At 30.6% G+C, this 15,503-nt stretch overlaps 1 protein-coding gene and 1 pseudogene across 1 annotated transcript; one reads left to right on the top strand and one right to left on the bottom strand.

Annotated features, from left to right (window-relative positions):
• Positions 1–3,493: 3,493 nt before the first annotated feature.
• LOC128283865 (probable mannitol dehydrogenase) lies at positions 3,494–8,978 on the top strand (annotated as a pseudogene).
• A 159-nt stretch (positions 8,979–9,137) lies between these two features.
• LOC108474204 (probable mannitol dehydrogenase) lies at positions 9,138–13,809 on the bottom strand. Its single transcript, XM_017776134.2, has 5 exons — positions 13,543–13,809; positions 13,219–13,332; positions 9,841–10,354; positions 9,612–9,765; positions 9,138–9,515 (listed from the first exon to the last, which is right to left on the bottom strand). Exons 1-5 carry the CDS (start codon positions 13,638–13,640, stop codon positions 9,301–9,303), a joined length of 1,095 nt encoding a protein of 364 aa, XP_017631623.1. The 5' UTR covers positions 13,641–13,809; the 3' UTR covers positions 9,138–9,300.
• Between the last annotated feature and the right edge of the window lie 1,694 nt (positions 13,810–15,503).

Below are 15,503 nucleotides of genomic sequence, written 5' to 3'. Positions count from 1 at the left end.
CAGAATTAAAAAAGATCAATTTGGTTTTACAATGGTTAATTTCTCTTGCTTGATTCACACTGCACAACAATTGATGGACGAGCCATATGTATTTTCTTCTCAAGTGAAACAAGTTTTTTATTCGAAAGATTCAATTGATAAGGGTTGGTATGTTGTACTCCAGAACACCCCTAGAGACTTGTTTGACATAGGTAATGGAAGTAGAGATGACATCGTCGAAAGATCGGAAACATTGCCTTTTCCAGAACAAAACTTAGATGAAAATATCCCTAGTACTAGTACACAACATCAATGGGTCCGACATGATGTAGATGAAGATATTTACAAATAATGATGTAGTAAGATTTTACGATTTTTTAATTATATGTAATACTATAATTTTAATCTTGGTCATGTTATATAATTTAACTATTTTATATGTACTATTATTGTTGTAATTTGTTACTAAAATTTCAACTATTTTATGTGTATTGCAGGAAAAATGCATAGAAGAAGATTACGAGATTTAAGTATTGTCCAGAATGCTCCAGATTCGGAAGAAGCAAATAGTGAATAGCAGACAGTTGTTGGATCTTCGAATGTGCCGGAGACACTTGACGAGCTTGCAGAATTTCGAAGTAATGTTAAGTTTATTTTACATGTGTGTTGACTTTTATTATTGATTTATTTTTCAATTTTAATATAATAAGATATCGTTTTTAGCTGAAAGTGGTGGGACACGTAGAGGTCAAAGATGTACGCTACTTAAAGATTTATACGAATTAAATCCTGTCGAGCATGTCAAAGTAAGTAAAAACAGTCATGGTCAACCTGTTGGATCTGAAGCTCGACTTTTAGCAGGCTATTCGGGCATTATAGCATGAAATGCCAATATGTTGCCCATCAACTATGAATCATGGCATCACATGCCTGATAGCAACAAAAATCAGGCTCTTGATAATATTAAGGTAACAAAACGTTAAAGTAATTTATAGTACTTCAGTTTAACTGTCATTTATATTTACATTCTAAACTTGTGTTTTTTTAGGAGAGATTTGCTTTAGAGGTCTCCGATGACTATATGAAGAAAGCATTGGGTAAAAAATGGAGAGACTATAAAAGCACTTTGAAAAAACTATATTTTAAGAAAGACATAAGCCTCGAGGAAAAATTGAGAAATGTCCCACCGGGAATGCTGAGGTACTAATGGGAAGATGCGGTTAGATTCTAGAATTCAAAGAAAGGAGAGGTATTACATATTTCCAAACTCTTATATATAGTGTTAACTATATACGTAATAATAATTTCATTATGTAGAACTGTGAACGAGTTGGAACAAGCAGCAGGCAAAAACAAAAATTTAGTGCACACGACAGGATCGAGAAGTTTTGCTTCTGTAGCTGAGGCCGAGGTATTATGAATTTATTAATTCTATCAAATATTAATGACTTTCTACTATTAAATAATATTTTTACTACTATATTGTAGGAAGTCTCGTCAGGTCAAAAATTTGGATGCCTTCAGCTTTTTGAGATTACGCATAGGAAGAAAGATGAATCTCCTATGACATCCAAAGCTGGAGAAATTATGGTATATTTACTTAATAAAATTTTATTTATTATAAATATTTATAATGTTTAATTATAATGGTTTAATTCGTCGTTAGTAGTTTTAAACAATGTTAAGTTAAGTTGCATTCCTTTTTATTATATATTTCGTTTCTAATTCTTTGATTGATTTATTAGGAGAAACTAAAGGAGAAGAAGGCGGAGTACGAAGTGATTGCTTCAATTGATAGTTCTGTTAATCTTGAGAATATTGATAACAGAATTATCACTGAAGTTTTGGGTCCTGAAAGGTACGGTAGGTTCGATTTCAAGGATCTAGTGTTACCCCGACCCAATATTTTAGATCCGGCTCCCAACAATACATACCTTCTGGGAGTCAAGCTCAAGCTAAAGTTCAGAGGTTAAGAGACCAGATAGCTCAGATGCAAGCGAGCACAGTTGAGCAAATTGCCAAGGTTCAAAGAAAATATGAAGAACTCCAGCAACAACTTAGAGCAGAGGCAGCAGCGAGGGAGGCAGCGGTAGCAGCGAGGGAGGCAGAGGCAGCAGTGATGGCAGTAGAGCAGAGCAGAAAGTACGATGAGATTCAGCTATAGCTTCAGCAAATGATACAGATGTTTTAGCAGTCGCAAAAGCAGCCATCTTAGACATTAGTTTTCTCCTTGTAAGAATGTTTTTAACATTGTCACATTTAACATTATTGTAAGAATATTTTGAGTTATACTTAATTTATTAATTTACATCATAGATCTTTCGTTGAATTTGAAGTATCATTTAGATTTAATGTTTTTGGTTGTATTTTTTATGCTACATTTGCTAGATTTAATGTTTTTGGTTGTATTTTTTATGCTACATTTGCTGTTTTTGGTTAGATTTCATGCTATATTTGCTATTTTTGGTTGGATTTAATGCAGGAAGGGTTGCATATTGGTGAAAAATATACATTTCAAATCTGCCAAAATTAGCGGCGTTTGTGAAAAAAATGTCGTTAAAAGCCATGGCTTTTAGCGGCGCTTCTCTCACAAACGCCGCTAAAAGTCTTGATCTTTTGTGGCGTTTTTTTCAGATAAACGCCGCAAAATTTAGCGGTGTTTCCTATAGCGGCGTTTTTTGCTGCGCTTGGAAAAACACCGCTAATAGTTTTTGCGGCGTTTAAAAGAGCCGCTAATAGTTTTTGCGGCGCTTGCCGCTAAAACTTTGTTTTCTTGTAGTGGACATTGAAATTAGTTTTAAAAAATAAGTACCTAAACTATGCAAGTTTTCTCATTTTAATACTTAATTTTTTATTATGCTACTACCAACCATTAACTCTCGTTAAAAAAAACACTTTTGAATCAATCAAATTATATCATGTATCATTTTTAATTTAATAAAAATAAAATTAACATTAACATTAATAAAATTTCATCTCTCTTTCCCTCTCTCTCTCACTTTCCTTTTTCATCTTCTCTGCCTTTTTCTTAGGCAAGGGTGAAATACAAAAAATCCATAAAAATAACCTAGTCGTGGCCTCAAAATTGGGTTTATTAACAATAAAGGCTCATTTTCGAAATTAATTACGGAAATGGGCCATTTCAAAAAATAATAATGGGAATGGATCGAAAACCCAGAAAACGCTTCCACGTCAGCGTTTCTTTTCCTTGTGTCAAGCAAAAGCGCATTAACGTGGACGCGCTTCAGTAAAAAGCGCTGACGAGGATGCACTTTTGGCCGTGTAATCCCCAATGGTCACCTCCAACAGCCGTTTAAAAATTTGACCATTGGGCCCAACGGACAGGAAAAAAGTATAAAATCCCCTCAACCTATTTTTTCACACCAATTTTATTATTCTTCCAAATCTCTATCTAAATTTCTCAAAAAAGTTCTCAAAGCTCTCTAAAATTTTTATTTTTGTCTGAATTAATATTATTTTTTTATAATTTCTAAGAAATTTGATCATGTTAACAATGGCCCGCCAATTAATTCTTCTTGATGATAAACATATATCTGTCAGCCAAATGCAAATGGTAAGTGTTAATTTCATTTTTTTAATATTATTTAAATTTTTTATTTAAATTTTATAATTTAATTAATATTTTTTATAATTTTTTTAATAATAGCCGGTAGATCAAGTGTTACAATGTTTTATTCATAATTTACCTAGTCTTCTATCACCGTTGATTGAAAATTACTTGAGGGAAGCAGGTTTTTAGCACGTGGCCAATATAGGTTGGGGGTGCAAGTTGGAACTGAAACTCATCAGCACGTTTGTGGAGAGGTGGAGACACGAGATCACACATTCTATTTTCCATGTGGGGAGTGTACCATCACTTTAGAGGACGTGTAATTATAGTTGGAGTTACCGGTGAATAGGTCCATACTCACCGGGTCCGCTCAATCTACTGATTCGGGAGCCATATGTTACGATCTTTTGGGTGCGATTCCGGATATTATTTACGGAGGTTGGATCGATATCGGCTTGTTACGAGAGATAGTCTTGGTGCCGAGGGATGATTCGTACATCTGAGGTTATCTGATATCAGACAAGTCACAAAACCTTGTACATCTGAGGTGACTACTGAAACTCATCGATTTTAGAGCAGCTAGCGAACTCAGTTGGGAGTCTGCTGTGTTGGCGACATTATATCAGAAGACGTGTCGGGCAATGCAACCAAATAAAATCAAAATTAAAGATTGCCTCTCACTGCTACAATCATGGGCTCGGTTTCGTTTTCCATTTTTATATCCTCGAGTGGAGCACCCGTATACATTCCCACTCATAATAAGGTAAAATTTATATTAGATTTTACAATTATTAAAAAGATTTAAAATAAAATATTATGCTAAAATTTTATTTAAATAGGTGGAACCATTTGTCGAGTTACGGGTGAATACCTACAGCTCTTGAAGATATATGGCTTTTATTAGACCAACAGTCAGAAGCACATGTAAGTACTTATTTCATTACATAACATAGTTGATTTTGTATTTCGTATTATGTATATAACTAATATTTTTATTACGTTCATATAGTTTCAATGGACACCATACGAGGATTCGACAATTCAAGCAGTAATTTTGAATGAATTCCTACAGAATCTGAACATCTGGCACGTTAGGGTCCCATTGGTTAGCTACACTATTGTCGAGATACATCAGATGGATAGATTGTTACAACAATTCAGATGGCAACAACCTATTCCCGTGACATCTAAGATGCTCGATGATGAGCACAAAATTGATTTACGGCGACCAAATACACATTGGCCGCTCTTCCACTAAGAATATATTGAAATGTAGGAAAATCGATATGATAATATACCTACTCGTGAACCGATTATCGTTCCGGAGTTAACGTGTGATCCAGATTACATGTCATGGTTTAGGATTCATGGTAGGAGTTAGCATGTGATCCAGATTATATATTGATTTAGGATTCATGACAAGCCATATTTGCTCTCAGAAGAGTAAATGACAAGGGATAGCGAGGTGGGCCCATCAACAATGCCCACACAATCACTAGCCTCAACAGAACAAGTGATGATGCCCTAACCATAGCCCTTTTAGATTATGCAAGGTGCGTATCCTAACCCTTATGTATATCCTTTTTCCGCTCATATACCAGGTTGGAATATATGGCCTAGTGCATCTCATTTCCTGATGACTCCGACTCAACTGATGATATATAGGCCATCGTCGTAGGAGGGATTGCACGAGGCACCGTCGATGAGCTTAACTCATTTCCAATCCCCATTGCCTTATGGGATTCAAGCCGGTTACGCTCATTCGCCATAAGTGATGCAAACACCTCCGTGATCTTTTATTCTATCAAGGTGGGTCATCCTCCCAACACCCACAACTAGAAATTGATCCTGAACACCACAACCCTGGCTAGAAGCTGAGCTAAAAAGGAATCCAGAGTATAACTATCGACTACTCCCATGTGGCATTGATTCCAACCGGCACATGCATTGATTTAATTTTTAATATTTTTGTACAAATTGTTTTTATATTATTTCATTTAATAAAATAGAATTTATTTTGAATATTTTTGTACAAATATATTACTGGCTGTGTATCCTACTTAGAGCATTTTTTCAAAAAAAAAAATCATCTTGTCAAAATAATTTTTTCAGAACACATCATGGCAAATTTATTTTTTCAAAACCCATATTGTCAAAATTATTTTTCCTTGAACAATGCTTAGCAATTAAAAAAATTAAACCTTAAACAATTAAAAACCTAATACCCTAATTTATTTTTTTCTAATCCCTAATCAAACCCAAAAACCCTAAACAATTAAAAAATTAATACCCTAATTTAAATTTTCCTAAACCCTAATCAAACCCCAAAAACCTAAACAATTAAAAACCTAATACCCTAATTTAATTTTTCCTAAACCCTAATCAAGCTGAAAAACCCTAAACAATTAAAAACATAATACCCTAATTTAATTTTTCATAAACCCTAATCAAATCTAAAAAACCTAAACCTAGGTCATAATTTGCAAATAATCCACTGGGGATTACACAGCCAAAAGCGCGTCCTCATCAGCACTTTTTACTAAAGCGCGTCCATGTCAACGTGCTTTTGCCTGACACAAGAAAAAAAGCGCTGACGTGGAAGCGTTTTTCTAGGTTTTCCCCTGAAAACCCATCCACATCAGCTCGTTTTTGGATTTTCGGTCCATTCCCATTATTATTTTTTGAAACGACCCATTTCCATAGATAATTCCGGAAATTGACCTTTATTGGTACTAAACCCTCAAAATCCATTTATTTATTTTTCCCATTTTGAGTTGTTAATATTGAAAATAAGGGTTTGTATATATTATTTCAACTAATATTATTATAAATATTAGATTTTATCACACTCACAATGTGAGTAAATGAAAATATTTTATATTAAAAGATATATTTATAAAAATATATCCATAGATGATTATCACTAAAGTTGTAAAGGTTTTTATATGAATTTTTGGTTTTGAATTGATTTCCAAATAATATTTTTAGTTGTTTTATTTAAACTTTATATAAAATTATGAAAAATATGAAAATACCCTTATAATAATATTAATTACCCTTTAAAATAAGGGTACTTTAATAATTACACAACTGAATTAGTGTTGAGTTGACTCGTGATACCAATTTAATTAGTCACTTTATATTCAATATAGATAGTTTACTTACATTTATATAGAATCATAATCAATTAATAAATTACAATGAAATAATTTTATTGAGTGGAAAATTCGAGAATCAAACTTACTTTTATCAAGAATTTGAAATATTATAAAGACATTATATTATTATATTTAAAAAATAAATCTTAATTAATTATTTTAAATTAAATCGATTTAATAAAACGATTCGTGGATTTAAATTTTTCTCAAATTCATACTTTTATTATATTATAGAAATTTATGTTAAGCCATCAATCTTAAATAATTTTCAATCAAAGGTATTTTTAAAATTTATGGATACCGTGGAATTTTATAAATTTTAATTTTGGAGGTTTTCTTACAAAAATCTAGTGGGGCAGATTTACATGACTTTAAAGAAAATAAAAGCTTAATAAATCTGGTTAAATTATTACTATCAATATCAGTTTGGTCTTTATATTTATTTTTGCTGTCAATTTGACCCAGTATTTTAATCTTGTAATCTCAATTACCCCAATCTAAATTTTCAATTAAAAAATAGACAAACTAATAACGTGTTGCCACATGTCAATAAAAAATTCACTTAAATTTATAAAAAAATATATAACAAAATTAAAAATATCATTAAAAATGCAAAAACCGTCAAATCCAAAAATATTACTTAGAAAATTATGAATATAAAATATCAATTTATTTTTGAAAATTCTAAAAATTATTTTTAAAAATTATAGGTGCGAAACTTTTTCTGAAACTTTTAATTTTGAAAGGAGTTTTGCATACTTATAATTTTAAAATATTTTTATGATTTTCACAAATAGATTATGATTTTTTATTTTTTAATTATTTTCTAAGTTTTGATATTTTTGGGATATTTTGTGATTTTTTAATAATTTTATTAATTTTTTGATACATCCTAAGAATGGGGTTAAAAGAATTGAATTTGTGATTGATTGATTGGATTTAAACTTCAATACACATGATTGTTAAGTTTTGGTTGCATGATGGATGATATGTATGTGCTTAGTGAATTATTGGATTTATATATAATATATGTTTATTGTGTTTAGGCTGCTAATGGTACATTGGATGGCATCATCGATACAGTATCTGCTCAACATCCCTTGCTGCCTTTGCTTGGGTTGCTGAAGACTCACGGGAAGCTTGTTCTTGTGTTACGGGGTAGAACTTTTGTCTCACATTCTATGAGGCCTTGGGCAATCCTTTCGACGCAAACACACCTAAGTCAGCTTAATCACCAAACAATTTAGGATTCACAAATAATTCCTCCAATGCACTAATTTATATAGTGGAAGCAACACAAATAAAAAGAAGTACAAACGAACAGAAAGCCATAGAAAACTACGTACGAGAGGTGTTTAAGTAAATGCTCTCAATTGTATTACTTTTTCTCAAAGAATATAAGAAACAATGAAAGAATGGAATGAAATACAAGTGAGTGGGAGACTCTATATTTATAGTTGAGCTCCCCCAAAACCGACAATCTAGATCAAGTTACATCGACTGACGAGATTAGCTTATCCCTTAAATCTAGGGATTTACAATATTACATAATCAATTTACATAATCAAATACAATATAATCTTATAAGATATGATTCCCCTTGATCTTCTAAGATTAGTTTCTCTATTTATCAAGATAGTTAATGTTGTCATATCTTTATCATTGGGCCACCTAGGTTTCAATCGACAAGCTTCTCCAATAGCTCCTTGAATCGGACCAGTTCTTCTGAGTCAAATAATTCCCATCTAAATGATAAACCTCCATGAGATACATTTGGTGCGATGGTCACGGGCTTTGAACTGCAGCCCGTGACACTTGTTGGTGCTCCAGAGAAACCACTTGAGCTACCAGCCTTTCCATTGCTCTAGGGTAAGAGTTTATGGTGAATATACGCTCTCTAAAAGAATGAATGAGGCTCGACTTCACCATATGCATATTCAAATAATATTGATGTGATTTTTACATTAAAATTGGCAGGGAGAAAGATAACAGGAGGAAGTTTGATCGGAGAGATAAGAGAGGCTCAGGAGATGATTGATTTTGTAGCTAAACAAAGCATAAAACCAGACATTGAAGTTACACCAATTGATTATGTGAACACTATCATGGAACGCCTTCTCAAAACAGATGTCAAATATCAATTTGTCATTGATATTGGGAACACGTTGAAGCCCACCTCTTAAAGCTCTGCTTCCTATATGTTATTACACAACAAAACGGCAACACCAGTCCCTAATATTCCTACTTTCTTGTAATACTTTTGGTTTTTACATGTTCTTCACGTGATGTTGCGAAGGCAGAGGCCTTCATAAATGGATCATAATGCAATCCAATCCGATTAAGTGAAAGGAATGTAAACTCTAATAAACCGATTTTGGTATGATTCAATTAACTATTACTCCTATCGTCTATATTTGGATAGTTCAACATTTATTTGTGTATTAAAATAAATGCTCCAGACATGAAGCATTCTGCACTCTTTATTCATCGATTATTTTAAGCATAGCATACCAAAGTCTGTTTAAGCACACGATATTCAATCACGAAACTACTGCGACATCCGAGCATTTTAAAGCAACGGATTAGTGATTTTCAACTTGAAGGCTTGGTGGCAGCCAAGGTGTTTCCAATGTCAATTACAAATCTGTATCTGACATCAGCCTGTTCAAGTCTCTCCATCGCTTTGTTCACATAATCCATGGATATAACTTCAATATCTGCTCTTATGTTGTGTTTCGCTGCGAAATCAATCATCTCTTGTGTCTCCTTCATTCCTCCGATACCACTTCCAGCCATTGTCTTCCTTCCTGTTTTTTTATCACAAATATATAAATTACTTGTCAGCTTTATACTCGAATTCAAACTCCAAGACTAGTGTTTATTAAATGCATTTTTCTGCTTACCTATGATCAACGAAAATACAGGTAACTCGAGTGGCTCACTGGGTGCACCAACCATAATAAGTTTCCCATGGGATTTTAGCAGACCAAGCAGTGGCATAATTGGATGAGTAGCAGAGACTGTGTCTATAATTCCATCAAACGTACCCATGGCAGCCTGCTCCAACCCGAAAAAGTAAAATCATTTCTAAAATTTCTATTAGTAAAAGTAGGAGTAAGTGCACACAATTACCTGTAGTTCGTCTTGGTCAGGGCTAACCAAAAAAGAGTCAGCACCAAGATGTTCCAAGGCTTCAGCCTTCTTACTAGGAGAAGTGCTAATTACAGTCACTTTGGACCCCAAAGCCTTGGCAAATTTAACGGCAACATGACCAAGACCACCAAGGCCAACAATGCCGATATGCTTTCCAGGTTCACCTAATCCGAAGTATTTCAAAGGACTGTAAACAGTGATTCCAGCACAAAGCAAAGGAGCTGCAGAGTCCAGGGGCATGCCGTCAGGGATACGAACAACGTATCGTTCATTGGCGACCATTGAATCTGAATAGCCTCCATAAGTTATGGTTCCATCGTAGTAAATCCCATTGTAGGTTAATATGAGTTTAGGGCAGTAATTTTCGAGGTCGTTTGTACAACTGTCGCAGCTGTGGCAAGCTCCGACCATGCATCCCACACCCACTTTATCTCCCACCTTAACCTTTTCCACTTTGCTGCCTACTTCTGTCACTTCCCCTACTATTTCATGCCTGCAAATTATGGGCATTTTGTGTTATATCTCGATGAAGATGTAGCTGTTAAAAAGAAATGGTCTAAATAAATAAATGATTTTATAAGAAAAATATATCCTTTTTTTTTTTAAATTTTATTTTACTTCCACTAGGACTTTAAAATATAGAGAGAAATTACTTTCAGAGCTCTTCATTTTGTTTTTAAAAAAAATTCTTAATTATTAGGCTCTCCATCTATTTTTGTTTAACAATATTTTAATCTTAATTACATAAAGTTAACCCATACTAAAATTAACTTTCTCAATTAGTTATGTGTAATTATATGTGCAGATTTTCTTATCTCACCATGTGTTGATGTTATGTGTGGGTTTTAATTGAGTTACTAGACTTCTTAATTAATTTATGCTATAATAATTTGATTCTACTTGTTTGGACTTCTTTGTACTTGAATGTGCTGTAATAGTTCCATTCTACTATTTTGAGATTTGTATTTGTATCTTTTATTTTAATTATAACATTAATGTAAACTTTCAAAATATATATATATACATATATATTAGGATATGAGATTGATTAAGATTTAAGGGCTAGCATATATAGGGAGAGCAATTTTGTTCAAAATCGAGAAAAGCGACTAAACTGAGTTATAGGTTTAGTTCTGTTGATTATTTTTTCGGTTATTGATTTTTGAATTTTCAAATTGATCTTATAAAAAAATCAACTTAATTTAATATTTTTAATTTATAATATATAAAATAAATATATTATTCAAGTCAATAATTAAATTCAATTAAATTAATTAAAAGACTGTAAATCGATTTAATTATATTGGTTCTTAAACTCTAATCTAGTTGGATTGATCTTCATATATTATGGTGAATTAAATCGATTTAATAAGAAAAATGACCAAATGGACGGAAAAAACTAAATACTCTCCTTAAAAATATAGAGTCAAATTAGGCTTCAAGCTTATATTTAGGGTTTAAAAGTTTGACCTAAGATAGAGATTAAGGTTGAGTAAGATTTAGTGTTTAAAATTTCATTTTATTTGGTTTTTAAGTAGAGTTATAAGAAGTTAAAAGATTTTATTTGTTTTTTCAATAGAAGTTATAAAAAGCTGAAGTAATTTGGTATTTATATAATTATATTTTTATTAATACAATTTTGGATAAGAAAATAGGTAATGACTGGTTAAGCACGACAATTATTCTCTATTATTGGTTACTTAAAATGTAAATTAGAATATTTGAATCTAAACTAAACTCTTTAATTTACTACTATTAATTAAATTCTAAATATAGTATTAAAAAGTAAAGACGTAATGTGAAGTTTAGCTTTCAAGGTTTTTATTTTTATATTTGTTAATTTGGTTTTTTTAATCTAAATTTAATCATTAAATTTTTAGAAAGAGTTAAATTGATTATTTTAATCAGAAATGTTGACTAAAAACATTAAATTTAATGATATTTTTGTGGCAACTCACATGACAATTCATGTGTACTTCATATTGATATGATAATATTTATTTTATATTTCATGTCAATAAATAATTTAAAATTTTAAAATTATTCAAAAATATATAAAAATTCATGATTTTTTTTTAAAAAAACATGACATACTTATAGATTATTATAAAAATTTAATGTTTTAATCAATATTTTTATTAAAAAATAATAAGAATTAAATTAACAAAAAATTTTAACCTTTAAGGCCTAGACTCGAGTTTATGTTAGAAAACAAAAGAACGTGGACCTTCTTGCCTCCATAAAACAACTTCAAGCAAATAGAACCAAATTTGAGTCATCAAAATGAAGTGGTAAAAGTGTAGTTAGTACTGGCAGCCGAAATTCATGATGCTCTCACTTCGAATCAGTTCATATACATTAAGAAATGGTTCAAAACTTGACACATCATCATTAGACGGGATCAACAAATTTGTAACCACAATTAAAGGGTGGGAATTAGTAAGATAGAAACCGTAGTGGACATAGAACGACTAAAGTAATACGCATTGAGAGACAAATGGCTGGATTTCATACCACTGACATAACATGAGGCCGAAATATAATTGTTATGCCCACTTTTAGTCTGATTCATGATAATCAAGCCACCAAATTTGGTCGGTTAAATAATAATACTTTAATTGACATCCAATTTCATGTCATACCAGATAACACGAACAGGCATTAGTCATGCAATTACTTCTTCATTTTATGTATGAATTTGTATTTGATTCTATCAATATTTTTTATTACTTATTATATCTATGAATTTACAATAAAATAAAGATGGAATTTATTCCATGGTAAAAGAAGAGTTGAGTGGGTTGGAATTTCGGTGTTTCCTTGTCATTAAATAGACAGGTACGGTTAGTTTCAGAAAACAGGTACGATCCAGAGTTCCACTACCAATAAAATGTTATCCTATTTTTTATATTGGGGGTAAATGGAATTAAAATTTTATAAATAAAGTAATAAGTTCAAAATTCTCAAGTCAAGCTTTACTAATTTATTTGTAGGGTTTTATCTCTCTAATTTGAAATGCTTTCAATAACCAAGAGAAGCAGGGTTAGAGTTAAATGCGAAATAATTAATCTTTAAATTCTATTTTTAAAGGGTTAGTTACGTTCCAACAGTTAATAATTATAAATATTTTGTGATATGTGGACCACATATTTTAAATGTGAAACAAGTTCCTAGGTTAAGATACTATAATTTATGAGTTATAATTGACTCAGCTATCCTGTATATGGAGTTTTTCTTGCTTTTATGTTTTATTGTTTACCCACCAGTTTACCAACTTAAAAAGAAAAAGGAATGGATTAATAACAAGAGATGATGATGAAGAAAGCGATGGTAAAAGGTAGGAGGGGAGTGACTGACCCAGGAACCATGGGGTAGTTGGAGAAGCCCCATTCATTCTTGATACTGTGAAGGTCAGAATGACAAATCCCACAATACAGCACCTTAAACCTCACATCTTCTTCACCAGTTACCCTGCACTCACCAGTTCATCACAACTCAAAATAAAATCACCATCACCTTTAAACCCTTTGAAATCAGACTAAGTAACTGCTATAAAAGAGATTTTTCACAAAGATTAAAATGCAAAAGGCAACATTAAATTAAATTTCATGGAACAACAAGAGTAGAACGAGTTAAGACTTAAGCATGCATCTGTTACAAAGCTTAAACAGTGAAAATAACCTTCTGGAGAAGGTGAAAGGAGAGAGATGACCAGATGGGTCCCTTGCAGCCCAGCCAAAGGCCTTGACAGGGTGTTCTTCTTCGGGTGACTTTGCCATTTCAGATCCAAGGTTGGTAAGCCAAAGAGAAAATGTTTGAAAGATCTAGTGCTTCTGTACCTGGGTGTTTTGATGGGTAATGATAATAGCAAGTGCTTCACTGCTTGGTACTCTTTTGAAGGCTTTTGTATGGTGACACATGACATCACATCTGAGCTCATTCAGGACTAAAAAGCAGAGACTATCAATAAAATTTGATTTTTTTTATTGAAATATTGCATTTTTCTTTGAATATTATAAAATCTATATACCTACGTATAAAAAGGAAGTTGTAAAAGACTTTCCTCCTTTGACATGTACGTAATATGGCCTTCTTCTTCCATTTTTTACATTATGAGATGGTTAAATTTTAACTTTCGTCTCTTTATTTTCTTGGCTTATATAAAATCATCAAATTTTAATTTTAATTTTTTTATTATACTCAAGATTTAATTTTTATATTTTAATTTTAAAATAATTTGGTATCTAATTAGTCAGTTTAAATATTTTATTATAATTAATTATTTACATGAATTTTAAGAATTGTTAATATCATTAAATTTCTCTTTAAATTCAAATCCATTACAATTACATTTTTGTCGACGACTACTAAATGAGTATATTTTAAAAAATTTAGAATGTCACATCAGTGAATTTAATGGAAGAATTTTAACAATGATAGCATTTAAATCTAAAATTTTTAATTTTGAAAAATAGAAAAACTAAATTCTTAGAAATGAAAGTATAAAGACTAAATTCTAAGTATACAATTAGGGAATGAATTATAAATGTATGAAACGATAGAAACTAACATTATATTTTAACTTTTAAATTCTTATTTTATAATTTGATACAAATAATTAACCAATCTAATTTTTTTTTAGCAATGTGGAAACCACACTAATTATTTACTAAAATGTGGGTTTTTTCTCTACCGCATGACCTCTTGAGGTCAATTTCACATTTAGGCTCCGTTTATTTCATTGAAAATGACTTTCGAAAATAATTTTTGAAAATGATTTACTTTTCTAGAAAAGTTAATATTTTCAGTGTTTAGATGAATCTATGTAAAATATTTTCATTGTTTGGTAGACTTCTTAAAATATTTTATAAAAGTTGTTTTCAATTAAATAAACATACATTTGAGATTTTCTTATTTTTTCATTGTTTAATTGAATTTATTTTTATCTATAATTTTATATTTTACATTGATTTTGCATATATTAAAAATATTATGTTAAATTTAGATTCATTACAATGTCATTTTTAATTACATGACTACTAAGTGAGTATTTTTATTTAAAATGTGACATCAACAAAATTGACAAAAAAATTAACGATCTCAACAATTGGACTTAGTTTTCAAATTTGGAAAGTAAAAGGACTAAATTCTTAAAAATAAAAGTACAAAGACTAAATTACAAATCATGAAGTGTACATAGGCTTATGACATATTTTAACCTTTATACTACAAAACATTATTATTATTATATTTATAATTGTAATAAATATTTATTATTAAAATATTAAGATTGAATATTTTCAATAATATGTGAATAATATTATTTAAGATTATTATTTTTAAATTTATTGTTAAAATAAAATTGAAATATTAAATAATTTATTAAAATAATAAATTATATTTATTATATTAATAATTTATTATATGATTAAATATAAATAATTAAATATGTATGTTTAATAATATTAAAAATATAATATTTTAAATATTTTTAAAATAAAATAAAATTTATTATCAATATAATAATATTAAGCTTGATTTAAGTTAATTTTATATAAAAATAAAATTATCTATAGATGAGCTTTTTTACGAAAAATGACTTACGCTCTTCAAAAGGGTAAGTCATTTTACAGGAATAATGG

Source organism: Gossypium arboreum, chromosome 11 (assembly GCF_025698485.1).
Source record: "Gossypium arboreum isolate Shixiya-1 chromosome 11, ASM2569848v2, whole genome shotgun sequence".
NCBI classification, from domain to species: domain Eukaryota; kingdom Viridiplantae; phylum Streptophyta; class Magnoliopsida; order Malvales; family Malvaceae; genus Gossypium; species Gossypium arboreum.
Note: the sequence above shows the minus strand (reverse complement) of the source record. Positions and strands in the feature narration are given on the sequence as shown.

Coding starts and splice junctions, on each gene's coding strand:
- LOC108474204 (XM_017776134.2), bottom strand. CDS start 13,640: ATGGCAAAGTCACCCGAAGAAGAACACCCTGTCAAGGCCTTTGGCTGG. Junction 13,333..13,542: donor CCTTTCACCTTCTCCAGAAG/GTTATTTTCACT, acceptor TGGTGAGTGCAG/GGTAACTGGTGAAGAAGATG. Junction 9,516..9,611: donor TGTATTTTCGTTGATCATAG/GTAAGCAGAAAA, acceptor ATAAAAAAACAG/GAAGGAAGACAATGGCTGGA.